At 47.6% G+C, this 12,064-nt stretch overlaps 1 protein-coding gene across 4 annotated transcripts in view; it reads right to left on the bottom strand.

Moving 5' to 3' along the window:
• The window catches only part of FBXL7 (F-box and leucine rich repeat protein 7), a 354,631-nt gene that overhangs the window by 255,087 nt on the left and 87,480 nt on the right, over positions 1–12,064 (bottom strand). For all 4 annotated transcript variants that reach the window (XM_055325790.1, XM_055325791.1, XM_055325794.1 and 1 more), the window contains one exon: positions 11,221–11,310. In XM_055325790.1, coding sequence (XP_055181765.1) covers positions 11,221–11,310 — 90 coding nt within the window. The remainder of the gene's footprint in view (positions 1–11,220; positions 11,311–12,064) is intronic.

The raw sequence follows: 12,064 nt of genomic DNA, 5'->3' as shown, positions 1-12,064 counted from the left end.
TGCAGGGTTCAACCTCCTACTTCATTTTCCAAATGCACCCATTACCAGAATTTAGCTCTTTGTAGATCTCTGAGATTGAATGAGATCATTCCCTAATCTCTGTACCGATCGGTTCCAACCCAGCTAAACAAAACATGAACTTTACAGTTTCCCACTTTCTACAAAATAGAATATAGTTTGCAAAAGACAATCTGAGGTCAAGGTTGGTTCTAGGATAATGCGTTTTTAAAAGGGGAAAAAACAACATTATTTTCTTCTTTAGGAATGCATTCCGTAACATTTCTTCATAACAAGTCAGTGAACCACCACCCCCCTCAAAAAAAAAAAAAAAAAAAAGGAAAGAAAAGAAAAAAACAAAACAAAACAAAACCCTGAACACATTTATTAACTGGCCAATTTAGCCGTACTTTATGCCAATAAAATGAAACTTACTTCTCTAGTTTCATCAGTTAAAGAACCACAGGCTCTAATTTGATACTTTGAGATATCAGTAAGTGAAGAATTGAAATGATTCAATGCATTGAGGTTTAAAAAGATTAAAAAGAGGTTTAATAAAATTAAATTGGCTAGGGGTAGAGAATATTTTTCCTCTGCCCTTAAAATTGATGTACCGAGGCTGAAGAGCTCTAAAGCTCTGTATTTCTAAGTTCATCTCATTTAGTGATCTAAGATGTTAAAAAATTTTCTGAGAGAAACTGGTTACTTAGAGAGCTAACATTCAGTAGACAACAAACTTTCTTTCAGCTTAAAAATGTTGAAACAAATGAAAACGTAGAAACCAGAGATATCTTCTGTTCCAAATATCTTCCTCCTTCTGACGTGTCTATTCTGTTAGAGAAGTTGTTTGTTGGGATCCCTGGGTGGCGCAGTGGTTTGGCGCCTGCCTTTGGCCCAGGGCGCGATCCTAGAGACCCGGGATCGAGTCCCACGTCGGGCTCCCGGTGCATGGAGCCTGCTTCTCCCTCTGCCTGTGTCTCTGCCTCTCTCTCTCTCTCTGTGTGTGACTATCATAAATTAAAAAAAGGGGGGGGGGGTCAAAGCAAAAGTCTACTACTGCTTTGACCTTAAAAAAAAAAAAAGAAGTTGTTTGTTCCCATAACACAAAAGACAACTAAAAGCAAATCAGTGGCTAACAGTCCTATGATTTGCTTCGTTTTCCTAAGGCGTGGCGTTACTCTTTTTTCTAAAAATTAACTGTATCTCTCGTATATTGCCTTGGATTTGCCCAGCTTTCGATGTCACAGTCTTCGTGACCATAAGTGGGAAAATCAATCTAGGGGGCTCTTCCTTTTTTAGAATCTGAATAAGAATCCATTCATTCACTTAATAAACATGGCAATCGCTGTGGTAGCCACTTGGCATACAAAGGGGGATACAACACAGTTCCTTCCTTGAAGGAGTCAAGCAATTGCAGGAGGGACCCTATGGAGTTACCGGTGGAAAGCAAGCAGGTAACTCACGCAGCGGCTACCTTGACGGAGCTGTAGCCTATTGCTCGTCACTGCTCCCATAGGGCATGTCTGGGCACTTTTGAAGATCTGATGGAGAAGGCCCAACTTCAGTTACATCTTTGGTTGCTGAATAGAAGAAAGTCTTAGTGGCAAGTGAAATCTCATATCATTAGAGTATAAGCATAGTACAAGGATGTATAACACACAATATTATAGATTGATAAAATCAATGTGTGCTGGTACCTTAAAAATATACGTTCTCCAGGTCCAACTTTATCAAAAGTGAGCCCATAGCAGCAGGAATCCTTTGCTTTATTCCTATATTTACATCTTGAAATGTTACCCCATTAACAAAAAATCCCATTGGGCATGATTGATTCCATATCTTGGGCAGGAACAACAAAAGGAAATGGACCTGCAACATTCTTCTGAGGCCAGAAATTGGGGGTGTTTTAATGGTCTGAAGGACAGTGCTGGAAGGACAAACGAGAAGCTTTAAGGTTTTCCCTAAAAGAAGTTGTGAAAAATCAAGCATCAAGAAGAGAATAATAATTATCGATAATGGGAACAATGTGAGTTGGTAATCAGACTTAAAAAACAAAAGTTATTTTTCCTCCTTTCCCCTTTATTCCCTTTCACTATTTTTTATATTCCCCAAATGAATGAGACCATATAATGTTTGTCCTTCTCCGATTGACTTCACTCAGCATCATACCCTCCAGGTCCATCCACGTCGAAGCAAATGGTGGGTATTTGTCGTTTCTACTGGCTGAGGAATATTCCATTGTGTACATAAATGAGTGGGAAATATCAGAAAGGGAGACAGAGCATGAGAGACTCCTAACTCTGGGAAATGAACTAGGGGGGGCGGAAGGGGAGGAGGGCGGGGGGTGGGGGTGATTGGTGATGGTGAGGGGGGCACCTGACGGGATGAGCACCGGGTGTTATTCTGTATGTTGGCAAATTGAACACCAATAAAAAATAAATTCATAAAAAAAGTTAATATAAATTGTGAAAGTGAATATGTTATCTAGAATATCATCGCACACAACACAATATAAGCATAATAGAATGCTTCCATTTGTGCAAATTGCAATAGTGAGGAAGTGTTAACTGATGGACTTTTCATCAGTTGGCCTTGCTGTCTCTGCGTAAGTCAAGTGGACAGTCTCAAAATTCAGCACTTCCCTGATTTCTACAGGAAATCCCCTCCCTCCAAGCCCTTTCTGAGTTTAGTAAGGATCGACTAAGGATTTTAAGGGACACAGGAAAGTGTCCCCTGGGAAGCCACTACCACCCATGATGTAAGAACATCTCCCAGGGATACCTGAGTCGAGCATCCAACCCTTGATCTCAGGGTTGAGAGTTCAAGCCTCATGTTGGGCTCATGCTGGACATGGGGTCTACTTAAAAAAAAAAAAAAAAAAAAGAACACCCCCCCCAGTTCCACCATCTCTTCTTCCATCTAATCTCCTTCTTCAATCTCCCAGATACCTGCTGCGTCTCCTTCCTGTACAGCTCAGAATCTCTCCCCAGTGCAGAGCAACCTGGTTTTGTGAAGCCCACACACACACAGCTGTTTGGAGAACAGACGTCCTCCAGTGTAGCAGGTGGCAGGCGGCAGCAGGAGGTGCCCATCGTGGACGGCAGCAGAGTCATGAACAACTAAAGCTTCCCAGTTGCACTTACTATGACGAACTGTACTGCTCTCTGCTTCCTAATAACAATTCCTCGATCGCCTCTTAATGATCACGAGTAATATCTCAATTACTTGTATATTATTCCCTCCGTAATGGGGATTCTCTACGTTTTTAAATACATGGAATCTAAAGGAACACACTTAGAGAGCTAAAGGGCTTTTCTCTCATTATTTGTTAATCAGCCCAACCGCCTTGGGAAGCCTGGGACTTCCTGAGGAAGTGAGTTTATCCTCAGGAAGTTATTTCCTACTCAAAGAGGAAGTAAACAGACGTGTTAACCTGATTTTAAGGTCAGACTGTGTCCATGACCGTAAAGGGCAAATATTTCCAATATCAGTTTATTCTTCCTAAGATGTTGGTCCCAAACCCCTTCCACATGCCCGTTTGCCTTCGATGAGCTCCGGAGTCCGCCTTTTAGGGTAAAACCCTCCCAATAACCCAAAGAAAGGCGATGGGTATAAAGGGTCACAGAGCGCAGGCCTACCCGTCGCGGACGCAGTGCAGAGAACGTGCAGGCCTCGGCAGCTAACGACTTTAGTGGGAGACTGGAAGCGCAAAGCACTGTGTGAACGTACTCAATGCTGTCAGGGAGCGGCTTCTTTACAAGCCTCCCCCTCTCCCCACATGGACCCCGATGGAGCTCTCCGGACTCCACACAGCCGCCCACCTTCCCGCCTCTGTCCACACAGGGGAAGCCAAGGCCCGGCTGCCGTGACGCCCTTCCCAACTGCTCCAACCCATGACTCTCTCCCTAGTTCCCCCAACCACGGCACCTGTCTAGACCAGGTGTCAGGACACAGTCTCGTGCCCGCCGAATCACTACTGGCCTGATGCGTGGCGCTTACCCCCCACCCCCTGCCATTGCTAAGGTCCTGGCAGCAGGGGATCCCGCCATAAAACCAAATTCTGCGGGGAGCCGAAGAGCTAACGGTAATATGGTGAAAGATGCCTGCTTAAGGCGACAGAATGACGGATGCCCCACCTAAATCCATTAAGGGACGCCCAAAATTAGTTCTGAAAGTTCTTCAAGGAGAAGAAAACACATCTGGGAAAGGAGCTATGCTCTGTGCTACCGACCTGTGACTGGCGTACACCTGTGGTCTCCCCGCGTGTGCCTAAGCGAATGTACCTGAACCTAGATTACACCCGTTACTACATTTCTGCTGAATTAAGTTATTGGGTTACTGATACCTTAGGAATGATCCCAGCCCTCACCGCAAGTACACTTGGTTGTGTTCAGATGAACCAGAATGAAATATATCGATTATGTATTGAGCGTCTATGGCAAACGACAGAATGGAGGGGAGAGAAAAACACAGAATGATTTTACACACGGGACGAGAAGGCTAAAGGTCGAATGTTTTCTCTCCTAACTCCTCTCCTTAAAGGCACTGACGGGCTCTGGGTGTCTCGGTGAAGTATTACTTTAAGATACCTTTGAACTCGCACTCACACACTCACACACAGAAACCTAATTTCCTTCTGAGCCTATTAAACGACATTTCTGCCATTCTGGATGATTCATTTTGGAAGATAATTCCCTTAAGAAATTAAACTTAGTTCTTGAGTCTGAGATGGTATTTAGGGTTTCATTACACATTTTTAGGCTTATAAGACAATTTTGTGGCGTCCAGGCTGATGAGTTTTCCACTGCTTAAACTAATCCTCAGATGTAAATTTGACTTCTTTATTAAATTGGGCACATTGAATCTATAATATGCTCAAACCACCCAATATAATTGGTGCAGTTTTTCAAAAGTCACCTAACTTATAATTAGGCAGTAGTTAGAAACTTGGTCACGAAGCGGTGACTTGTTAATTTAATTACCAAAACACATTAAGCCTCAACAGTTAAAGCCTTGTACGGTTCTCCTAAATGATCCCGAAGTTTTCGGCAATAGTTATGTTTGAAATTTAATTTCTTTTTTTTTAATTTTTTTAAATTTATTTATGATAGTCACAGAGAGAGAGAGGCAGAGACACAGGCAGAGGGAGAAGCAGGCTCCATGCACCGGGAGCCCGATGTGGGATTCGATCCCGGGTCTCCAGGATCGCGCCCTGGGCCAAAGGCAGGCGCCAAACCGCTGCGCCACTCAGGGATCCCTGAAATTTAATTTCTGAAGGCAAACGAATCTTTATAATAATCGGTCATCACCTTCTTCACAGACTGGGTCAAAGCTCCCGACAGCACATTTCTGATTTTGGCATCTCTCCCGCCCGTCACCTCCCTCCACCACCCTTCCAGTTTGAATAGATGTCACTTTGTCGCTGTTTTTAAAGAGGCCTTTTTCTGTGCCATTTACTAGCTCCACTTCTTTACTTTTTATTCCTCTTCCTAGGTTGTATGTTTTATTCTCTTCTGTCGTGGACTGAGGTCCATTTGATGGTGAAGGACGGCTTGGAGGCATAATTCCGGTCTCCCCAGGCACATGCTCTACGATAGGTCTCTCCCACCTGTGTGCGTTTCCAGTTAAAGAATGACCGCTTGGCTCAGTCTTAAAGTAGCAGGAGTGATGTAACCATCACTACTTCTAGAGTACGCGCACTAGAGATCCCGCATCATGATTAATTTAAATATCAATTTAAAACCCTGAGTCTGTCTGACGCAGCGTGTTAAGGACACAGTTGTGAAAACCAGCAAACTAACCCTTCAACGGTTCAGTAAAAAAGGCAGCTTGGAATATCGACTTTTGCTTTCAATAACTAAGAATTCTGGGAAACGAACTAGGGGTGGTGGAAGGGGAGGAGGGCGGGGGGTGGGGGTGACTGGGTGACAGGCACTGAGGGGGGCACTTGATGGGATGAGCCCTGGGTGTTATTCTATATGTTGGCAAATTGAACACCAATAAAAAAATAAATATATATAAGAAAGAGAAAGGGAAAAATAAAAAAAATTAAAAAATAAAAGTGAATTTCTAGATTATCCATAGACCACACTTCCATGTGTAATACTGACAATCTAAACACAATTATGGATTGGCTTTCCAAAAGGTACTTCTCGTCAGGGCTCCTGAAATATATTTTGATATAAATATTTATAAGCATGATTAGCGTGAAATTCTTAGTAGTTCTAACGACAATTACAAAACAAGCATCAGGAAAAAAAAGAATCTTACTCAGAATTCAGAGCTCATAACCATCTTTGCCTTTTGCTGATCTTCCAGGACTCTGGGCCACGCTGATGCTCTCCCAGTCTCCCTATTGTCATCTGCCAAGTGAAACATCTACACGTCTTCGCAAGACCAATGTGACAAGGGAACAGCTGAATGAATAATCCTCACGAGAGCGCGAGGAGCAGCGTGAAATAATAGGTATCCCAAAAATGCGTGTGGAATTCGCTGGATGGTCGAAAGGCTTTTGTTTAGGGAAATGACATCCACCCTGAATTAAAAGCATCATCTTTCCCTTCCCGAGTGACTCACTGGATTTTGTTCGAGAGGCAGAATGAAAATAATATACGGAAGACAAAGAGAATAAAACAAAGCCCGATTCCTGGGCATTTTCGAAATACCTCCCTTTGGGATTGGTCTAATTTGGGCAATGAAAACATGTTAACCCACGACTGTATAAGTAAAGTGGTGATTTTAGGTACGGTGGAAGGAATCCTTTACGTGTCAACTCATTTCACTCGTGGCTCAAATGAAACATTTTAAAGTCGATTTCCTTCAGGGAGTTAATTAAATGGGAGATTCCCCAAAACGGTATTAAACCCATTTATGAAAAGGCTATTTTTATAATCACGGGCTAACTTAAAAGCAGTGTTGCCATCTCCAGGCGAGAAGCTGACCTATGTAAGTGGGTTGAGATCCTTTTACCGGTCGAAGTAGATCCTCTCCTCCCGTTGAAAGTACTTTTTTCTGTTTGAACCCAGTGTTTCTCACCTTAAACTCTCCCGAACAGCCTACCTCCGCTCTGCAACCGGCTCAAACAGGCAGCGAGCAACCAGAGGGACAGGACAGCATTAAGCGGCTTCCCACTTAGAAGGCAACGACTTTTTTCAAAGGTTATGCATCCCCCCCCCCCCCCCCGCCCCGAATTGACCATCGCTCGCTGAAACAACACGGTGTCAAACTCCGGCTCGGCAATTTATTAGGTGTGTAATATTGAGCAAATCTCTTTATTTCTCTGTGCCCGCAGGGACTTCTTTGTAAAACGAGCGTTATTAGGTCAGAAAAGTTGCCAAGGCCTTTGTAGCTCTAAAAATCCTATGATTCCATGTTTGGCCCGCTTGATAACGGCATTTATAAGCCATCACACCTATAAATTGTGCTGTCAGTGGGCTCAGTATCTGAACCTGAATATGTTTAAAGAGCAGCTGGATGGAGCGGACCCTTCAGCAGCCAGTTACATTTGGCCTCTGAACCAACTGCGTCACCTTCCCCAGGCCCAAGAGCAGTCGGAGTTGTTGAGATGCCCCCAGTCAAGCCACATCCTCATAACCCTGTTCTCAGAAAGACCAAGGCCAGGCTGAGCTTACGATTTCTAGGAAGCGGCCTCATGACCCGACCCAACCCAACGGACTCTGTTTCGGGCTGGCTGCCGTGTGCTCCGTTCTAACCACGGGCTGGACGTGACTTTCATAGCGGAAGGTCAAAGGCCGTTCCTTCAACACCCCGTGGATGAGAAAGACTGAAAAAAAAAAAAAAAAAGCATAACAGAAAGAAGAGCGACACAACTGGAAAGAATTAAGCTGTGGCTTACTATGCCGGAATGCAGATTTCGTTGGGAAAAAATGGAATGTTTCCAGCTTTCTGCACTTGAACCCAAACCCCCTACAGTGTCAGGAAATCAGGAACTTAAACTGTCACAAGACCTATAATGGGCTTTAAAGAGAGCGTCTACCATTTATCAAGGGGAATGCCTTAAAAGCCTACCTCTGCTCTGCAACCAGAGCTGCCAACGCCTTAGAAGAGGTGTGGCTTCAGGGCTCACAAAGGGAAGATGCACGAAGCTTTGGCAGGAGACTTTGGAATGGGGTTGGAATGGGACGCTGCCACTTAGGTAAGAAAATCCCGTTGTCCGTTGGATGGAAACCAAACCGTACCCCCAGCTGTGCCCACCATGCCTAGGGGACAGCCTTAGGACCCAAAGCCGCTGAGTGGGGCCACCAGGACGACAGCAGAGGCCTAAGTCCTTATGCTCCTTAGATGCCGTAAGTGTGACTGAGGCCTTGGCCATCAATCAGGCGTGGTTGCTGAGAACTTGATGTCCAAGCAGAGGCTGCAGACTCTCCAGGAAAAGCTTAAAAAGAAAAGGTTCTGAGAAACCAGAGGGTGTACCCCCTCGGGTCCCTGGAGCATGTATCCCCCGACGGACAGCACACCGGGCTGTGAGCTGTCGTGGTGCAGGGGTGCTCCGGAGGTCCCCGGGAAGCATGGACCCCGCACTGGGCTGTGAGCTGTCGTGGTGCAGGGATGCTGGCGATGCCCTTAGGCCCTGGGGCCCCTGCCTCCCGAGGCCCAACGGCCAGGGCTTCCCCAGAGGCGGTGCGGCCCCTCCAGGAGCAGGTCACTGCACGTCTGCGGGCCGTGCCGGGCACTGCCGCTCAACACCCATGGCCCAGGGATCCCAGGAAGGCTCGCACGACCCCACTGTGGGGCTGGGGCCCCCGCAGCAGGACACCCCATGGCCGGGAACGCAGCTGCTTCTCCAGGGGCCCCACCTGCAGCAGGGAGGAGGTCACGGCCGCCCCGACGTGCCCAGCCTGCGGGCCCCAGCACCCTCCTCTCCCTGTCGCTGGTCTTCAGAAACCCGCATGGCTCAGCTTGCATTTCTCCAAGGGGATGCTGCAGGTTCAGGGGTGAGGAGCCCTCCGAGGAGGGTCGAGGAGCCCGAGGAAGCCACGGCGGTCCACCGGCTTCTGGAGAGCCCGTCACTCGTCTGGGACCATCACTTATCCCCCGAGGTCCCACAGTTCCGGACGCACGGGGACACGAGCGCTCACAGGTCCTCAGCTGGCTCCAGGGCGCAAGGGCCTTCCTGTCCCCTCGTGGGCCCACCACACCCGGCACCTGTGCGACGACAAGCCGAGCGCTGGCTGCTCGCCCCCCCGAAAGCCGGGCGGCTACTGAGACTGCTCCACAGCCAACACCCCACAGACACATTCTCATGGAAGTAAAACCCACACCTAACTCATTTAAGAAATATTTTTTAGTTCCATTGATTAAAAAAACAGCAGCAAACCGGATTCATATATACAAACAGTCAAAGACGCTGAGTTTTGCAGACACGCAAAAATATAGATCGCCTCGCTCACAGAGATGCGGTTCTTCCATTTAAGAGTCGGAAAAAAAGATCCCCTGTTATTTAGCCCGGTTATTAAATTTCTGTTTCACATGAACATCGTATTTTCCCATTTTTCTAGAATGCTAGAAAATGCATTGTGACAAAAATGTATAAAACACTGGCTGAGCCTTTCATCGAAAGAATCTTCCTAAGGAAAAGCAGAACAAAATGAAAATTTTAAATCCCTGCGGTGCGTGAAGCCCACAGTCCCCTCCCAACCCTGCAACTCGGCCCACACGGTTTTGTATTTTCTGGTTTTGAGAAGGAAAAGACAATCATAGGAGGACTTCAGTCTGGAGAGGGAAATGCAGAGGGATTATTTAACGTGCTTTTAGCTTTCTATTTCCACAGCCACTCGAATTAGCTGAACTGTGACTATGACCAGAGTGACCAGAATCATGGTGGAAAGAGGCGTTCGCCCCCAGAACCACAGATCTCTGATGAGAGAGCTTCGTAACTAAGTTACAGCGAAGGGACTTGCACTCCTAGGAAGGAGGCCTCAAAAGCTGACGTCTAGAATCCCTTTACCCGACTTGCACATCACCGGAACTGAATTTCAAGAATGACCTAGCGCTCAAGTTGGAATTAACAGGCAGAAAATTAAGGGTGGATTCCGACCGGGGGCTTCGCAGCACGGAGGGGAAGACCCCAATCTGTTCGCCTTACAATGCTGGCAAAACAACGCCAGGGCACGAAGCCCCGGGGAGTCTAACCCAGTTGTGAAAGTCTGCTTGACACCCCCAAGAATGTCCAGAGAGGAGACACACACAGCAGGGGCCGGCCCTCCTCACTGATGGGCACGCGGCCACGCAGATCAAGGGCCACCACGCACCGAGATGGCCAACGTCGCGTCCCGGGTACGCGTCCCTGCATTGCCACCACGGAGCACACGGAGCACGGACGCGTCCCTCCACACGCACCCTGCACGCTGCACGCTCTGAGCCACGGGCTCTGCACGGTGTCACGAGAATCCGCGCACACCTCCCACTGGGGCCCCCACGGGACCCGCGCCGAGGTCTTACGCTGGACCCGCATTCGGCAATTCACTTAAAAGGAGCTCTCCCTTCAGGAAAGAACTCCCTTAATTGCGTTTCCCGTGAAAATAAAAACGACTGATTCCACCACTGGGTCAACGCTCCAGCAAACGACTACCGCAAGGAACGGTGACGTCCACACGCCGACGAGTAATAACACGGAAGCTTCTGGACTGTAGGCAAAGCAAGTAATTCCAACCTGTATTACGACACGGAGTGAAACTCTATATCAGGAATCTCAGCAGAGCCGATCTTTGTCCTGAGAAGCAGGGTTTTCCACGTATTCTTTAAATAATCAAACAGACTTCGCTTCCTACCCCCACATATTGGCGACTTCAAGTTCTACAAATCACATGACCGTGACCTGCCCGTTGTCAAAACCCTGAATCCCGAGTGTGCCTGCTTCGAAAGCTCCTGCAGGAACCTCTAGTGACAGCACAGGAATTTTACGATCACAGCGTCTTGCACACTGAGACACAGGACGGGTAACCTCCTGAAAACCCCCCAAAAGTCAGCCTATTGCATTTCCACCAAATGACAGCCCTTGCAACCTACCAAAACCCTTTTATCAGATAACAACAGCACAACCACCAAAAAGAAACTTGGGAAACCCTTTGCCTCCTCATTTTTAAGAATCTCATCTGCTCCCACCCAGTAGAACAGAACTGAGACTCACACATTTTATTCGTCTTCCAAAAATAGCCTGCGCCGTGAACACAGGCAGAGAGATAATGAAGACCAGATGCCTACCTTCACTGGTAGCCACATTCTTCTGGGCTTGGGTCGGCGTGTGATCTGTACTTGAACTCACGTCGGATGAGATGCTTGAGCTGCCTTTGCCTGGAGAAGACAGGAATGAGCAGCTTTTGAGTTTTGTGACTTCAGAACCGGACCGCGCCTGCCGCTCCGTCCCGCCCCGCGCCGCGCCGCACCACCTGCTTCCACGAAGGGGGCCACGGTCCCCAGGATGGAGTCGGTTAGGTTTCTCGCCTTACGTGTTGGACGTCTGGCCCACGTAAGAGTGGAATCGAAGCCCGTAATAGTACAGCTCGACTACGAACTCGGACAAGACCATAAAACGTACGGTAGCGTGATCTCGCTCTGGCATCCGTGTGGGTAAGAAAGGACGCGTGGGAAACGCATCTACAGTATTGATTCTTTATCTGCAACTCTAACCTATACGTGTCGTGGTGCAGGACAAAAGCACACCTAAGGATGAGGCATCATCCGAATAGTAAGAACCCGCTGACTCCAGGGGGATGTATGTATCACCTTGAAAACCAAATTCCCTGCTTTAATAGGTTCTTCTTTAAAAAAACGAACAAACCAACAAACAAAACTCCCGCAAGTTTGAAGTCCACGCCCATGGCACCTGCTGCAGCTTCAATGTGTCCCCTCCCTGCCCCTGAAGGCGTCTCAAAAGTGCATCCCCAGTGGGATGGCATTAGGAGGGGGAACCTCCGGGAGGAGATAAGGGCAGGAGGTGCAGCCCTCATGAACGGGACGAGCGCTGTAGCAGAAGAGGCCCCAGAGAGCCCCCTCGGCCCGTCCACGCGTGAAGACACGGGCGGGACAGCCACCTGTGAACCAGGAA

The sequence above is a fragment of the Nyctereutes procyonoides genome, unplaced genomic scaffold (assembly GCF_905146905.1).
Source record: "Nyctereutes procyonoides isolate TBG_1078 unplaced genomic scaffold, NYPRO_anot_genome, whole genome shotgun sequence".
In the NCBI taxonomy this organism is placed as follows: domain Eukaryota; kingdom Metazoa; phylum Chordata; class Mammalia; order Carnivora; family Canidae; genus Nyctereutes; species Nyctereutes procyonoides.
The sequence above is the reverse complement of the archived record's forward strand: the minus strand, read 5'-3'. Positions and strand labels throughout refer to the sequence as shown.